Below are 17,886 nucleotides of genomic sequence, written 5' to 3' on the forward strand. Positions count from 1 at the left end.
TAGTCACTTTGCAATCACCTTGTAACACAAGGCAACAGACTGTTAGATAGGCAGCATTGTCCTAGCATCAGCCTGTGGCAAAGGCAAAACAGCATCCAAGGAAGAGAAGCATGAAAAGCTCAGGGTAGACCCCTCACCAGGCAGGGTGACTGATGGCTTCAATTCCCCTTAAGTGATAAGTGCTAAGAAATTTCCCACAACTGATCCAGAGACAAAGACTGAGATACTGGACACCCAGGTCCAACTTGCAACTGAGACTGTTCAACTCTGCATCTCCTTCTTCTACAGCCCCCCTTCCTTGTCTACTTGAGAATAACTCATGTCTACCCTGCAGACAAGCTGAATATGGCTACACTGTGGTGCCATGTAAGAATATTGTCTTTGTCTTTTGCCAGTCTCTCTGTCATGGGGGTAGGGGGATGGGAAAACATGACATGTAAAACTACTGAAGTCTGGGTTTAGGGGATCTAAAAGTTTCAGTTGCATATTCATTGGGGATTACAAAGAAACATGTGACAAAAAGAAGCATTTGAAACTGTGGAATCTGTGAGTAATGAGAACCAGATAATTCCATTTCTTTTTTTCTTTTTTTTGTTAGTTCTGGGCCTTGAACTCAGGACCTGAGCACTGTCATTAGGCTTTCTCAAGACTAGAGCCCTACTACTTTAGCACAGCACCATTTCTGGCTTTTTTCTGTGTATGTTGTACTGAGGAATTGAACCTGAGTCCTCATGCATGCTAGGCAAGCACCTTACCACTAGGCTAAACTCCCAGCCCCAGATATTTCCATTTCTATTCCATTCTTTCCATCCTGAAATTCCCAGTTTCCATCAGAAGCATTCTCTTCAGGTGAACTTTCTTGAGCACTGTTGGTGGGGCAGCTCTGCAAGTGACACATTCTCTTAGATGTTAGGTCTTTGAACCTTTCATTTGCCTTCATGAAATCTGGTGATTAAAACCATGATTTCTTCTATCGAATACTTTTATCTGAATGGTTTCTATTTTTCTGTGATTGCATTCTAGCAATGTGATCCTGATTTTTCTAGGCACAGTTCACTTGGCATTTATCCTGCCTGTCTAAGGCCAACTGTGCTTTAGATTTACACATTTCTACCTTTCCGGGTTGGTTTTCTGGAAATATTTAGTGATTCTTGACTTTGTGTTTAATCTGTGTATTTCAGATCCTTTTCATTCCTTCCCTCTTCTGTTTTCCTGTCCCTTTCCTCCCTCTCTCCTTCCCTTCTCTTTTTCTCATTCTTTCACATTCCAATATTTAACTAAGTAGAAAAGAAGTAGAAGCAATTTTATATTCAGTGAAGGGAGGAAAGAACACAACACAGCTCAGTCACTAAAAGAGTTTTGGGATTTCAGAGTGTTCTGATTACAATAGAATATTCTTCCTCCCCAGTTGACAGAATTGATTTTGTTCAAAGTTTTGCTTGTTTTCCCCAGTATTTGCTTTCATTTCCTAAGATGTGTTCCTGTTACTTTCTGAGCACAGTGTTAATGTTGTATGACAACACTGTCATCTTGTGGTGGTTTTGTCTTGCTCCACATCCTGCCTTTAAAACACTCCATGGAATCCAAGAGATGTTTCAGTAGAAATAATCCAGCCATAATGTATGTCAACAAAACATTAAAAGCTGTAAGATGAGTTTTTATCATGTCATGTAAGCTTCACATTAATTTTATGAAAGAAGTACTTACTAAGCCTGTTTTAAACATGAGAACAGGAGGCCCACAAAGTTTCTGGGACTTGTTTGGGGTCTTACAGTTAGAAGACTAGGACTAGCCCTTAATCATAGCTTGTTTCCAGGGCCTTACTTTTTTTTTTTTCCCAGCCCTGGGCACTCAGGACCTGAGCACTGTCTTTGAGCAAGGCTAGTCCTCTATCACTCAAGCCACAGTACCACTTCTGGCTTTTCCTGTGTATGTGGTACCCAGGAACTGAACACAAGGTTTTTTGCATGCTAGGGAAGCACTCTACCACTAGGCCATACTCCCGTCTCCCTCCCCATTTTTAACCACATTTACTTGTAAAACACTCATTTCACATCTAAAGCCAAAACAGTGACACCAAGGTTATAATAGCATGGAGGGAGTATCATGGAGACAGATTCATTTAGACTTGATAGGAGGTGGTTCCTTAAAAGGCAGAATTTGAAGGATGCTCATTATATCAACACGTATCATCTATTAGTCACCTATTTGCCTGTCCAGCACATCGTGTTTTCTTGATAGATATCAAGTCCTCACCTATTTGTCTGTATGACTCTAATGGAGACTCTCAGTGATGACCTTAACTACTCTTTGAATCTCAGCCAATCGGGACTCAAATTTGTGCATGAGGTAGTGAGCTCAAGCATTCTCTTTCTTAATGGCAAAGCCGAAGTGTGTGCCACAAAGCCATATCCAGCTGAGGGCTCTCCTGTGGGAAATGGAGAAGAAAATAAGGCTTAAAATTAACAATGAAGTTCTGGTCATTTCTAGGCCAATTGCTGTTTTTCCTCATGAGGTTTGCATGTCTTTACATGTTCTAATGTCCTGTCTTCTGCTACTTGGCTGAAGTAGACATGGCAGTTACTCTTCCCTTACAGAACTTGAGAAACAGCACTGTGTATGAGTTAGCATTTTCAGAACTGAAGCATGTTATCTTGGAAAAATGGCATCTGAGTGTTTATTACAGATGCTGTGTGGCTTAACATTTCTGTCTGTTCCCCCTCTAATGACTAGTTTTCTCCCACCAACTCCTATAAAGCATCAGAACTTTCTAAACCATCCCTAGTTGTATTTCTTCCTTTAAGTCTATTCTCTAAATCCCATTTTTCCAAACTTTAAGCAAATAGTATTTATTGAAATAAAAAATTCCAAAATGAAAGTTAATCCCACACCACAGAAATAAGTCTTGCTATGGGAATATTCCAACCTATGCTTGTTAGAGGTATACTCCAATCCATGCTTGTGTCTGTGCTGAGCCTTCAGCTCAGACTCAGCTCTCAGCCTGCACTCTACCACTTTAGCAGTGGGGTTTAACTCTGGATTCCCCCCTTCTCTCCTGCTCTTCTTTAGTTTTTTATTCCACTGAAGGTTGGCACTCTATTGCTGAGCCATATTGTTTGAGCTTTTTGGTGGTTAATTGGAAATAAGAGACTTTTGGATGTGATTGGAATTGCAATTCTCATATTTCAGTCTAGGGTTACAGATGAGCCACACAGGTCCAGCTCTGGCATATTTGTAAAGGTTGGAATTTACTTGTTATGTATTATGGTTATATAGACTTTTCAGGACCTTGACACCTGGCAAGTTTTAGATAAATAAATAACAGCTTGGAATAACTTGGCTGTTAAGAAAACCTTCATAAAAATGTTTGAATGTTTAATGTTACTGTGTGCTAGGCACTTTGCTAAGTGCTGTTTATCTTTCTCACTAGAGTACACTTTATTTATTTATTTATTTATTGGCAGTTGTGGAACTTGAACTGGGCGTGGGAATTGTCCCTGTGGGCGTGGGAGTTGTCCCTGAGCTCTTCAGCTCAAGGCTACCACCCTAGCCCTTGAGCCACAGCACCACTTCCATTTTCTGGAGATTAATTGGAGATAAGAATCTTATGGGCTTTGTAGTGCTTGGGCTGGCTTTGAACCATGATCTTCAGATCTCAGCCTCCTGAGTAGCTAGGATTACAGGGGTGAGCCACCCTGCCTGGCTAAAGTACATTTAAAAACTCCCAGATGCATTATTATTCCAACCCTCCAAGTGAGGAAATGGAAGCCCCAGAAGAGAATTAACTTGCCCCGATCAAGAGACCAGTAAAATATTTTAACACAAGCCATTAACATTATCTTTGCCATTACTGGCTTTTTTTTTCATATATTTTTATTGTAATTAGTAGAAGGGTTATATTATATTCACCATATAGAAGGTGCATTATTTCACAAACATTGATACACTTTCCCATGTTTTGGTCCCCATTTCTCTTCCCCTACTCCCACCCCTCATCTTGTTTCCCCCCCTTCCCTATCCTATTTCAAATAACCAAATAAACATATATACAATATATCAGATAACAAGGTAAAATACTATAACAATATGAGATAACCAAGGGACAGCAAAAGAGATGAGATAACATAGTACATTAAAGACAACAATCACTCATTATATGGCTTTTGTTTCTATATCCTGGAGGTCCTTTCAATTAGCATTATACTAGATGGCCTTATGTATCTAGGTTTTGCTCTACTCTGCTTGGAGTATGACAAATGAGGGAAACAACTGAGCACATGTTCCTTTGAGTCTGGCTTACTTCACTTAATATGATTTTTTCTAAGTCTTTCCATTTCCTTACAAATGGGGCAATGTTGTTCTTTCTGGCGGCAGCATAGAATTCCATTGTGTATAAATACCACATCTTGTTGATCCACTCATCAACTAAGGGGTATCTGGGTCAGTTCCATATCTTTGCTATGGTAAATGATGCTGCAACGAACATCGTTGTGCTAGTGGATTTAGTATGTCCTTGTTTCTGGATGAGTGGGTAAATACAAGTAGTAGAATTGCTGGGTCATAGGGAAGCTCTATGTTTAGTCTTTGAGGAACTGCCATACTGCTTTCCATAGTGGTTAAACAAGTTTACACTCCCACCAACAGTGTAGTAGTGATCCCTCCTGGCCACATCCTTGCCAGCATCTTTTTTTTCCCCCCCAGGGTCATGGGGCTTGAACTTGGCATAGGTCTGTCCCTGGGCTCTTCAGCTCAAGGCTACCACCCTACCTTTGAGCCAAGCCCCAATTCCAGTTTTCTAAAGGTTAATTGGAGATAAGAGTCTCAGGTCCTTTTGTGCCTGGGCTGGTTTTGAACCTTGATCTTCAGATCTTAGCCTCCTGAGTAGTTGGGATTTACAGGTGTGAGCCACTGCGCTCAGGTATTACCGGCTTCTTGTACACCAGTTTTTAACTTGTTTTGTATTGTTCAGTTTTATATTTTGTGTGTGTGTGTGTACACGAGCGCGCGCCAGTCCTGGGGTTTGAATGTAGGGTCTGGGAATTATCCCTAAGTAATAACTGGTGTTATACCACTTGAGCCACAACTACACCTCTAGCTTTTTGCAGGTTAATTGGAGATGAGTCTCTCACAGATTTTCCTGCTCAGTCTGGCTGTAAGGAGTTCCTCAGACCTCAGCTTCCAGAGTTGCTAGGATTACAGGTGTCTGGCTTGGATAAGTTTTTGTGTCCAGGAGGAGTAGGAGAGCAGGACTCCCGCACTTGACAGGAGAAGGGCACGGGTCTGGTCAGTCTCCTTTCCTACAGGGCAGCTGTGCAGCTCTGGGTCAGCTATGAAGGCAACAAAACAAGCAGGGAAGCCAGACCGGCTCCCAGGCAGGAGTAGGTGGAGTCTCGGAGACCTATGAGCCAACTCCAGCTTCCCGGTGCGCAGCACCGCCCTGCTGGGTGGCAGTGTTTACTGAGCGCCACCCGGGTGGCACCCCGCTCCGTCCCCACCTCCGCCTCCCTCCCTCCCTGCCTGCCAGTCTCCACTCAGCCTCTTAAAATGGCCCTTTGATCCTCGGTGAATCAGAGCTAACCCAGTGCCAGCCTGGCGCCTGGCACCGCGGGCCGTGACCCGGGCAGCTGGTGGCGGACACCGAGACCACTGGGGGAAGCTGGGTGGGCACCCGAGCCTGGGGCGCAGGATCTGCGCGTGCAGGGGCGGCCTGGCCTGTTCTCCGGGGACCCCGGCCGGGCCCGGGTAGGGGGAGAGCCCGCGCGCGTGAGGGGCGTCAGGAAACGCGGCCCGCTCTGCGGACTCCACGCGCCCTTCCCGGCCCGCACCGCCTCCAGACCCCTGCCATCCCTGGGCATCCTCCGCCCCACCTCGGACCCCAGACTCCCCGCGTCCGTCCCCACGGGGCGCTCCCGCTGCGTCGGTCCCCCGGCGCCCACGGGGTCAAGTTCCCCGGGAGCGCCGGGAAAAGGCTGCTGCTGCCACGCTAGGTGTTCTGGGCAGGCGCCAGCCAATCACCGCGAGGCATACACAAGCACCAACCAATCACTGAAAAGCACACACGAGCGTCTGCCAATGAACGCGCGTGTTATTCCCGAGCACCGCCCCCGGCTTTCCCCTAGGCTCCCTCCATCCCGGTTCTCGCAGTGGCGGCGAGTCCACGTTGACGGCTCCGGACGGCCTGGCGCCCCTCGGCTTGGCGGTCGGCGACCATTGACGATGAGCTCTTGGACGGCCGCGTGCCCACTCCGCGGGGATCAGCGGCGCCGCCTCATCTAGCGACTGGTGAGGGGCTCCCCGCGGCCGCCACGCGCCGGCCGCGGCCTCCCGCCAGCCTCGGGCGCGGGCGGGCACCGGGCTCCCCGAGGGCGCGAGGCCGGCGGGGGCGACGGCGGGACGGGGCGGGGGCCGAGGGCGTCGCGCCTGTCCGCACGGGCCTCCCCGGCCTCCCGTCCCGGCCTCCGGAGCTTTCCCGGCGCTAATGAATGGCGGGCCCCGGGGCCCGTGACGTGGCTGCGGCCCGGCACGCCCTCCGCCGAGGCTACCGGCGCCCCATTCCTTGGAGCCTGGCGTTCTGGGCCCTGCCCTTTCCTCACCTATCCCTTTCCTTAGTTTCTCAAAGTTCGAGTTCACGCTGGGTTCTGTGGGCAGGAGGTTGGGAGACCGGGGAGAGGTCGTAAGTAGTTAGCTGCCCCGTTTAAATACTTTCAATTGAGATGGAAGCTAGACCAGATAACCCCAGGCCACCGGCCCTCTTTAATTCCTGTGTTCCCAAGTCAGTGAAACTCAGTGGGGGCGCTGATGCCTGCCTGCCTGCCTGCCTGCCTGCCTGCAAGCCTTGTTACTCCCGAGGGAGGTGGAGAAGCCAGCCCCGTAGGAAAAACTTTTGAGTCTTCCCTTAAGTCAACTATTTGAAAAACAGGAACTGGAAGTGTGGCCCAAGGATAGAGCTGCAGCTTTGAGAGAACAAACTAAGGGTCAGTGCACAGGCCCTGTATTGGCACACACCAAAAAGAAAAAGAAAAAAAAATCAAATTAGCCAGATATTAAGATATATTTTTCAGGGAGCAGAGACTGAGTAGTATTTCTGATGTTATGTATGCTTCAAATTACTGAAAGGATGCTACTTGTGGTAGTTCACATCTGTAATCTCAGTCTCAGGAGAGTCAAGGGTTTGGTCTAGTGTAGAGTGCTTGCCTAGCATGCACCCGGGTTCAATTCCTCGGTACCACATACATAGAAAAATTGGAAGCGGTGCTGTAGCTCAAGTGGTAGAGCGCTAGCCTTAAGAAAGCCCAAAGACAGTGCTCGGGCCCAGAGCTCAAGCCCCACGACTGGCCAAAAAAAGAAAAGAAAAGAAAATATACTGAAAGAACATGACTTTAACAAATGGTTAGTGTATTTGTGCCCATAATTCCTCCCCCCCCCCACCTTTTTTTCTTTCTATTTTGAGTTCCTTGATTTTTGTTTTACAAAACTGAAGTGTGGTAGGTAGGTGAGGATAAAAACTACAAAAAATTATATTGCAGATATTTAGTTCCACCGTTGAAGAAAAATTTTAAAAATGGATGTCATCTGGTGGAAAAATTGAGCTGTATGAAGATTGAATGTGTGAAATTCTGGTGCTGAACTTACTACATAACAATTCCCCAAAGCTAGGGCTCTGAAATTCAGTAGAAAATCAGTGAATGCATCTGTTATTTTAAAAAGCACCAAATACAAAGTATATAAAACTAGTTTCATAGAGCAATAACTCTTTACCATATTTAGGTATGTGCTTACCTCCTAAGATTTGGAGCAATTTTCTCTTGTAAAACTGTTAGGAACAGATAACACATTGCATGGAGGCTTCTGACTTATACACAGAATATCTGAAAAAGCATTTGAAGAAAATATATCTATACACTTAAATTACTAATGTCCTAAACTTGTGTTTGCATTTTAACACCTGTTTTTTTAGGGCTCACATAATTTTTCAAGTTTCTTGGTTATGTGTTACTATGATCTTGTAGCTCTTTACATTTACTGTCAATACAGATTTATGGGTTATATACTTTTTTGTTGTTGTTGTTTGTTTGTTTGTGGAACTTGAACTCTGGACCTGGGCGCTGTCCCTGAGTTCTTCAGCTCAAGGTAGCACTCTACCCTTTGAATCACAGCACCACTTCTTAATAATACACAACTGCCCTAGGCACTGCTAGAATTTGAACCCAGGATCTCCTACTTTGGTTTTAAAGAACACTTAACTGCCTGCTATATTTTGTGAGAAGTATGAGGTACACCATTGGAACCTCCTCCCAAGGATATTAAAATCTCTTTGTAGGCAAGCTATGTACTTCCAAGGCATTTACTGCCATTTCACAAAGAAATCAAGGATTAATGGGCTTAGTTTAGATTGTCATGGCTTTTAGATGTTGCATCCCTGGTTCTTTTTGTGTGTGTGTGCTAGGTGTAGGGGCTTGAACTCTGCTCGAGCACTGTATGTTCAGAGCTGGTAGTGCTACTGTTGGAGCTATAGCTCCATTTCTGGCTTTTTGGTGGTTAATTGGAGTTAAAAGTCTCATGGACTTTCCCAGCCAGGCTGGCTTGTACCGATCCTCAAATCTCAGGCTGTGGAGTAGCTACAGTTCTAGGCATTAGTCATTACTGCCAGGTTGCATTCCACTTCTTCTAACCAAAACTTTAAAAGCAGTTTTTCTCTGTTACAGTATATTGTTTACTAAAGGTTTCCAAATTGCATTTTATAACAGCAGTCTGGTAGCATATAGTAAGTAGTACCTAGAGAACACCATCTTTTCTAGTGTCTGTCTTACTTGATATTTAATATCTCTAATTTATAAGATCTAGACATGTTCTAAATTAATATTTATTTTCTTTGTTTTCTTCCTCTCTAACAGTACTGGGGGCTTGTACTTGCTAGGCAGGTGATCTACCATTTGGGCCACATTCCAGCCCTTTTTGCTTTTCAGATAGGATTTGTGCCCTCTGGGCCTGGAATTTGGTCTCCCTGTTTATCTTTCCTGGGATGACAGACACTCGCACCACTCCTCCTAACTTTGGTTGAGATGGAAGCTATTTTACACAGGCTAGCCTCCTGAGCAGATAGGATCATAGATCTGAGCCACAGTATCTGACATTTTTCATATATAAAGAGGATTTAACTTAGGTACTATAAATGTGGAGCCCAGAATCAGGATAGATGGACGGGAGGTGGATTCAGGAATTTTGAGTTGGAGGGGTAGACGTACATGTTAAAAACATCTAGGGGGATAGCCTGGAGAGTAATAGAAATACAGAGGATAAAGATTCTAGAAGCAGGAGGCCAAGTCCAGATACAGATGTGGAGGTAAATCTTATCCGCAAAGTATAAAGGCAGGGCGAGGATGACTGATGTTGCTATAGATACTGTACAGTAAGGTAGAAAGGTATAGCTTTTTTTAGAAATAAAAATTAAGGATATTCAAATCTAGACAGTTTTATTGAAGAATAATCCTACCTTTTTTGTAGATTTGTTATAGACCGTGTTGATGAAGTGATCAAAAGATGATAAAGAAATTTCATAATAAAGGACTGGAGTTGAAATCCCTGTAGTACCTCCTCCACCAGCCCCGTAAGGCCCCTAAAGCATATAATGCAGGCAATCTAAGCGATGCAACAAACGTTTCAGCTTTGTTGAAAGGCAGCCTGTTTTTCGAGGAAGTTAGTTGGGAAATCCAGCCCCCACAGGTCAGTGCTGCATCCTGAGCGGTCATGGTGCTTCCGTTCTGATCTGCCTGGAACCACGCACCCATGGGTGCCTAGGAATGACTGTACTTGAGGAGGATGGGAGGTTTGTGGTTTCACCTTGTCTTTCTTCTTCTTCTAGGTCACCCTCGCAATTATGGAGATTTAAAAGGCTCTGAGGGTGTGGAGGGGGAGGTCCCCTCATCACTCCCCCTGGTGCCCACTGCAGGAGTCACTTACAGACTGTGCAATTGCTTTTCTAATGAAGAACTGGTATTTGATACAGACTTTATACAACTCTTTGTAAGTTTTTGATTTATGTGCCAAAAGGATCACATAAAGAGATATAGTTTTATACTATTGTAAGAATTTAAATTATAGTCCAAAGAGAGAGTCATTTATTCTCTAGAATCTTCCTAAGTAGCACCTTTGTGCCCTCTTTTGCATTTTTGAAAATCAGTCTTCCGTGACTGTTGTCAGGAAGTAGGGGGCGTTCAGACTGCGAGGATGAGTTCTGCAATCCCTGACTGCACTGCCCGGTGCCGGTCCTTGGAGCATGCTTTGGACATCCTTTCTGTTATAACAAAAGGGAGTGAAAACCAGATCAAGGCCTTTCTCTCCAGCCACTGTTACAATGCTGCCACAACCAAGGACGCCTTTGGCAGAAATGCCCTCCACCTCGCTTCCTCCTGTGGCAAGAAAGGAGTGCTGGATTGGCTTATGGAGAAAGGTGTGGACCCACTGGTGAAGGACAAGGAGTCTGGCTGGACTGCATTGCACCGAAGCATTTTTTACGGACACATCGATTGTGTTTGGTCTCTGTTGAAGGTAAGGCATCCCTTCAACTTTGAAGTTTCTTAATCTTGTTCATCTATCCCAATTTCTAAGTAAGAGTTGTGTTTGCTCTCACCATGCTTGATATATCCTAATATTGTAACTCATCTTTGGAACTAAAATTCTGTATATCCTTTTTATTTAAACTTTTGGTAGTGTATTTAATGAATTATTAATTGAATTTTTTTAGTGAAATGTTCGTGAATGTTAGTTTGAAACAATAGAGAGGAAAAGACTTAAAAAGAGGGGGGAGGGGGAGAAGGGCGATAAAGAAAGTTCTGTTAATGAAGAGAAAGAGGATACCTTAGGTAGCTGTTAGTTTTGGATTGGTTGTTCTCCAGCTTTTGTGTGTGTGTGTGTGTGTGTGTGTGTGTGTGTGTGTGTGTTTTACTTTACATTGGGCTTTTGTTTGCTTACACAGGAACATAGCATCAGAGTTGTTCCATTCTGGTTTAGTGTCATTGCAGTGAAAAGATGAACAAGGGGCAAACATTCCTAAAGTACATGACACTGATCTATGGAATCAGGAGTGATAGTCCTTCATGCTGCTGATGCAGGCGAATAAAAATAGTGAAAATGAAAAATAATATCTTTGGGCTGGGAGTTTGGCCTAGTGGTAGAGTACTTGCCTAGCATACATGAAGACCAAGGTTCAATTCCTTGGTACCACATAGAAAAAAGCTGGAAGTGGTGCTGTGTCTCAAGTTGGTAGAGCTCTAGCCTTGAGAAAGCCCAAGGACAGTGCTTAGGCCCTGAGTTCAAGGTCTAGGACTGGCAGAAAAAAAAATAGTATCTTCTAGTTGCTTAAAGAATACTTTTAATTATAATCAAAACTTTGGCAAAGTAGCAGGGTATAAAATTAACCCTCAAAAATCAACTGCTCTCCTGTATGGCAGCAACAAGGGAGGCAGCAATCAAGAAAGCAACTCCTTTTGCAGTAGCTTTAAAGAAAATAAAGTACTTAGGAATTAACTGAGAATGTAAAGGACCTTTATGATGAAAACTTTAAGACCTGTAAAAGCAGGAAGTGGAAAAACCTCCCATGCTCCTGGATTGGAAGAATTAACATTGTGAAAATGGCAGTTCTGCCAAGGGCTATCTACAAATTCACTGCAATACCCAGCAATATCCCAGTGTCATTCTTTAAGAAAATAGAAGAAGCAATCCAAAATTTCATGTGGAATAATAAAAGACCCTATATAGCAAAAACAATCTTTAGGAGAAAGAACAGCACTGGAAGAATATCAATACCAAACTTTAGACTCTATTACACAGCTATAGTAACCAAAACAGCTTTGTACTGGAACAAGAACAGACCTGAGAACCAATGGAATAGAACTGAAGACCCAGAAATCAACCCACAGACTTGTGGCCAACTAATCTTTGATAAGGGAAGCCAAAAAAATAGAATGGAAGAAAGACAGCCTCTTCAATAAGTGGTGTTGGCAGAACTGGTTTAGTACCTGCAGAAAACTGAAGTTGGATCCTTCTATGTTACCCTGTATCAGGATTAATTCTAGATGAATCAAAGACCTTGAGGTAAAAGCAGATACCCTGAAAACTTTACAAGAAGGAATAGGAGATACACTAGGTCTCCTTGGCACAGGTCGAAACTTTCTTAATAAAGACCCAGAAACACAAGTTAAAGTTTGGACAAATGGGACTGCATTAAACTGCAGACCTACTATATGGCAAAGAATATAGCTAGCAAGCTAAGTAGAAAGCCCACAGAGTGGGAAAAGATCTTCACTAGCCATACAACAAAGTCCTCATATCTAAAATATATCTACAGCCAAAAAAAAATTGAATCTCTCAAAATAAATCTTCAAAGAAACAACCATCCCATTAAAAGATGGGCCAAAGACTTAAAGTCTCTCTTTAAGTAAATCAAAACAACCTTTTGATATTCGCCTCACTCCAGTTAGAAGGCCATGATCAAGAAATTTAATCACAACAGATGCTGGTAAGGATGTGGCCAGGAGGGATCACTACTACACTGTTGGTGGGAGTGTAAACTCATTCAACCACTCTGGAAAGCAGTATGGTGATTCCTCAAAGCACTAAACATAGAGCTCCCCTATGACCTAGCAGTTGCACTCCTTGGCATTTACCCAATCGTCCAGAAACAATGACATACTAAAGCCACTAGCACATCGATGTTCCTTGCAGCACTATTTACCATAGTGAAGATATGGAACTGACCCAGATGCCCCATAGTAGATGATTGGATCAAGAAGATGTACTTACAATGAAATTCTATGCTGCCACTAGAAAAAACATTACCCCATTTGTAAGGAAATGGAAAAACTTGGAAAAAAATCATACTAAGTGAAGTAAGACAGACCCAAAGGAACATAGGCTCAGTTGTTTCCCTCATTTGTTATAATTAGTACACATCTAGGACACTCCAGGCAGAGGATTACAATAGCTCAAACGCTAGGTACATAAGGTCATATAGGATGAGACTAAATGAAAGGATCTCTAGGTTATGGAAACAAGAGCTTTATCATTTGTGATTGTTGTTCTTAATGGACCATGTTATTTCTCTTCTCTTTTTTTGCCCTTGGGTTAATCTCATATTGTTTGTTACTGTATCTGACTTTTACCTGGTATATTCTATATGTGTTTATTTGTTTACTTGAAATAGGAAAGGGAAGGGGGAAAACAAGATGATTGGGAGGAGGTGGGGGGGAAGGAAATGGGGACAAAAACATGAGGAGGGGTATCAATGTGTGAGAAGTGATGCACCTACTTCCTGACAAATGTAGCTGTAAATTTTTAAACAAGACAAAAAGAAAAAGAATGCTCTTAATCTATTAGCTGCTTAAAAGTAGTTATATATGGCTTAGGAACTATGGTTTAAATTTAATACTTTTTGTTTAGGTAGGTTAAAATGTAATATAAAAATTGATCGCAATGAATTTAATTTGTATAACGTTTCCTTTTTAGTAAATTAAGTGTTAACTTTGCCATGTGAATAGCTGGAAATAAAGTGTTTTGAGATATACCTTAGTATGATTATACTAGTGATTGAAAATTAGAACTGACCATTAGAAGCCACAAATTGTAAATGTAATATGTTGATTTTGTGTAGGTTTTTTTTTTTTTTTCACATTTGTGCTAGTCCCAGAAAAGAAAACAATTTTTATCCTCAAGGAACTTGTAGTGAAGTTAGGAAGCTTACCTTTAGGATCTTTATCTCTGACTTAAAAATTATTTACATGATGTTTCTATTTGTAATAAAACAATTTTTTTATTTCGCTTAACAATACAATATCTTTGTTTTGATAGATAAATTGTCTAAATGTATTACTTAGTGTCATTCTTAAATCTCTATAATACTTATAAAAGGGAATTATAAAGTTCCCTCCCTGTGTCAGCACTTCCTAACCCTTCTGCAGCTCCAGTGAACATCATAAAGAACATACTTTAATAAGTTTATATATTCAAAACCTTTAGACAGCTATTCAGGTCCTTAATTGTAAGCTCTTATTTAGGGAAAGCTGAGCCAGTAAAAGTTAAAGCATCAGTCTGCTCTACTCTTAGGCTTCCCCACTGTGAGCCCTTAGCTTTTTTCTAGTTTCTGCTGCTGTATTGTTTCTCTGACAATCTCTGAACTTGAGAGAGTCCCTGATTTGTTTTAATTTTTGTATTGACAAGGTTGTCTTTCATGAGTCAGAGCTTTGGTTTAAAATGATGGCCGTCTGGCCTGGATTTTAGTCTTTCCCTTCCTTTGATTTTTCATATGCTTTTAAAGATTCTCAGTCGTTCTCAGCATGTTGGCTAGAAGAAATGAGGCAGCTATGCTTTGGCTGCTTTGCCCTGAGGTTGTTGTCTTTCATTATTTTCATTGCCCAGCTGCTCAGTGAGGGACACTCAGCAGTGGTGACTTCTCCTGATTAAGCTTTCTTACAGAAACCTCTTCTGTTGGAAGGAGGCTATCAGGTTGGTTCAGTACATCTTTCTTTTTTTGCCCTTCCAACTTGCCTGTAATGGGAAGAGGTACAGTGCTAGGCCCTCATAGAGGGCCTTCATGTTAGTTCCACTTACGGTCTTATCTCTATGGTGTTTCAGGTATTGTGAATTTCTAGTAAGAGACCATACACACAGAGAATTTAAGTGAACTTGCATTTGATAGAATTTCATAGCTACAAAACTTTAAGTGCTAAAGTACAGTACAATAAAGGTACACTGTCAGATACTAATTACTAAACCTTACACGGTTTAGAAATTCCTGATATGAAACCTTAGAAGAAGAAATTTGTTTATGGAAAACTGAACTAATGATGGCATATTTATGTAGCCTTTCTCTGACTCCTTTATTCCATGTTGGGGTGAATGGAATACAAAAGCAAGTGAGACAAAGTGTTTTTGTTTCTTATTTGTATTATAATGATAAATCACTAGGACTTTGGTATATAAGAATAGGAAATTATAGATGTACCTTTCTCCACTTTTTTTTTTTTTTTTTTTTTTTTTTTTTTTAGCATGGTGTTAGTTTATATATGCAAGATAAAGAAGGCCTGTCACCTTTGGATCTTCTAATGAAGGATAGACCAGCTCATGTAGTATTCAAGAATACTGGTAAGAAAAGTCCACAAATGCATTAAGTTCAGCTTAAAGAATTTTAGTGAAATGATAGGGAAAACTTATTAATGCATTGAAAGAACTTTTACCATGATAGATGTTTGCTTATTTTGCTTTTATACTCAAAAAAATTTGTTTTTCAATTTCCATTTGTATATTTGTCTACAACAGTAAAAAACAAACAGAACTGTAGCTATTATAATTAATGATCATCCAGAAAATAGTATTAGCATTTGAAGTGGATGGAGAAAAAAGAAGTCATTATTACCACACATTAAAAAAATTATTTATTTTTTTGGGCTGGGAATTTGGCCTAGTGGTTAAAGTGCTTGCCTAGCATGCATGAAGACCCGGGTTTGATTCCTCGGTACCACATACATAGAAAAAAGCCAGAAGTGGTGCTGAGGCTCAAGTGGTAGAGCTCTAGCCTTGAGAAAGTCCAAGGACAGTGCTCAGGCCCTGAGCTCAAGCCCAGGACTGGCAAAAAAAAAAAAAAGAAAAGAGAAAAATTATTTATTTTTTTAGTATACATTGATAGCACAAAGCGTTGCATTGTGGAACTTCTGCAGATGCATATAGTGTATTTTGTACAAGTTCACACAATCCCTTCCCCTCATTTTTTCAAATATGTGGTATTCCTCCCTTCCCCTAATTTTTCTTTTTGTAGTACTAGAGTTTAGGCAGGTACTCTATTCGTAAGCCATGCCTCTAACCCTTTTTGCTCTATTTACTTTTTTTTTTTGCCAGTCCTGGGCTTGAGCTCAGGGCCTGAGCACTGTCTTGGACTTTCTCAAGGCTAGAGCTCTACCACTTGAGCCTCAGCACCACTTCTGGCTTTTTCTATGTATGTGGTACCTAGGAATCGAACCTGGGTTGAGTGCTAGGCAAGCACTCAACCACTAGGCCAAACTCCCGGCCCTCTATTTACTTTTTAAGATAGGGTTGTGCTCCACCCCTTGGGCTCACATGAACTGCCATCTGCCTATTTATATATCTTCGCGTTGGTGGGGTTACAGGTGTGCTCTCCCACTCCCAGCTTTTTTCTCTTGAGAGATGGAGTCTTATTAACTTTTTTGTCTTAAAAAACTTGGACCCATAATCCCCCCCACCTCAGCCTCCCAACTAGCTAGGATTATAGGGAACTGGAAGAAAAGAGGAGATTTAAATGGGGGATCTGTGTGGTTTACACCAAAGTTAAGAAAGGATGCAGTCATTTTGATTTGTGTTTGGAATGCTGCTTTGCAGGCAATAGCCATTATTTCATCTTAGGTATTTATCCATCTTGCAGAATGAAAATGAAGATTTATATAACTTAGCTGTGATTAAGTTTGACCCCAGCATAATGAGATCTTACCCTAAACTTTACTATGATTTTTGCCCATCAAGAGCAAACTGCTGGAAATGCATTATAGATATTTTTATGGAAATGAAGTTAATATAGCTGGTGGTTGGTGTTCACTTAGCAGTTAAAGTTCAGTGGCTAAACAAACAAAAATGTTTGATTTCTTACATTTTGGATAGATTTTTTTTTTAATAATTCGGGCTTTCTGATTTCTTTAATTCCCTAGAATTCAGTTATGTATTAATAAATAGCTTAAAAATTATTGGCATGTTTCTAAATACTGTAGCTATTTTCTTGTTAAGAGTCAAGTTTTAGATAAATTGGTAGGCACTGTATATCTAGAATTTAACTGATACGTTTTGAAAATGGAGAAATATAAAAATGTATTTTCATTTTAGATCCCACCGATGTGTACACTTGGGGCGATAATACAAATTTTACTCTGGGTCATGGAAGTCAGAATAGCAAGTACCATCCAGAGCTGGTGGACTTCTTCTCCCGGACTGGGGTCCCCATCAAGCAGGTACCTGGAGCCCTGTGCTGCCAGATGAGAGAAAGCTTTGTCTTGACACTGACATATTTTGATGTAGAAATCTCTCAGAAATTTAGTAATTGTTCTTTTTAAAATTTATGTTGCTAGCTTTGTTTATATTTGACTGCTTAAAATGTTCTATAAAATGAGTTTTTTGTGCAAGAATATTAGAAATGAAAAAGACGCAGTGTATATATTTTAAGAGGGCAGAGTTGATCATTTTATTTCTGTTGATGAAAAACTAGTATTTATGGGGCTGTGAGTTTGGCCTAGTGGTAGAGTGCTTGCCTAGCATGCATGCAGACACAAATTTGATTCCTTGGTACCATATACATAGAAAAGCCAGAAGTGGTGCTGTGGCCCAAGTGGTAGAGTGTTAACCTTGAGAAAGCCCAAGGACAGTGCTCTGGTCCTGAGTTCAAGGCCCAGGACTGGTTAAAAAGAAAGGAAAAAGAAAAGAAAACCCAACGGTAGTGCTCAGGCCCTGAGCCCAAGCCCAGGAGTGACAAAAACAATAAAACAAAACCCCTAGTATTTTTCAGATTATCAGTAATAATTTCTTGGTTTTCTCTCTCAGATATTTTGTCAATTCATGTATATTTATATAACAAATTCCTTTACATTTAAAAAAATTAGTATTTCTCAAGGTTTCTTAAGTAAGCTGTGGAAGCTAAGTGTTATTTGTGGTAAGTATACCCAGATTCTTTCTTTTTTTTTTTTTGCCAGTCGTGGGCTTCAGCTCAGGGCCTGAGCACTGTCCTTGGACTTTCTCAAGGTTAGAACTCTACCACTTGAGCCTCAGCACCATTTCTGGCTTTTTTCTATGTATGTGGTACCAAGGAATTGAACCCAGGTCTTCGTGCATGCTAGG

The 17,886-nt window shown here is 41.7% G+C and overlaps 1 protein-coding gene across 3 annotated transcripts in view; it reads left to right on the plus strand.

Moving 5' to 3' along the window:
- The first annotated feature begins 6,112 nt into the window (after positions 1-6,112).
- The window catches only part of Ibtk (inhibitor of Bruton tyrosine kinase), a 56,844-nt gene continuing 45,070 nt past the window's right edge, over positions 6,113-17,886 (plus strand). The window contains exons 1-5 of one of the 3 annotated variants that reach the window (XM_090338518.1): positions 6,118-6,282; positions 9,863-10,023; positions 10,344-10,548; positions 15,042-15,138; positions 16,882-17,006. In XM_090338518.1, coding sequence (XP_090194644.1) covers positions 9,983-10,023; positions 10,344-10,548; positions 15,042-15,138; positions 16,882-17,006 — 468 coding nt within the window. In that variant the 5' untranslated portion in view covers positions 6,118-6,282; positions 9,863-9,982. Of the gene's footprint in view, positions 6,283-6,813; positions 7,390-9,862; positions 10,549-15,041; positions 15,139-16,881; positions 17,007-17,886 lie in introns of those variants that run through there. The other 2 variants (XM_090338516.1, XM_090338517.1) reach the window with 2 other exon arrangements.

The sequence above is a fragment of the Megascapheus bottae genome, chromosome 8 (genome assembly GCF_031878675.1).
Source record: "Megascapheus bottae isolate mThoBot1 chromosome 8, mThoBot2.hap1, whole genome shotgun sequence".
Taxonomy (NCBI): domain Eukaryota; kingdom Metazoa; phylum Chordata; class Mammalia; order Rodentia; family Geomyidae; genus Megascapheus; species Megascapheus bottae.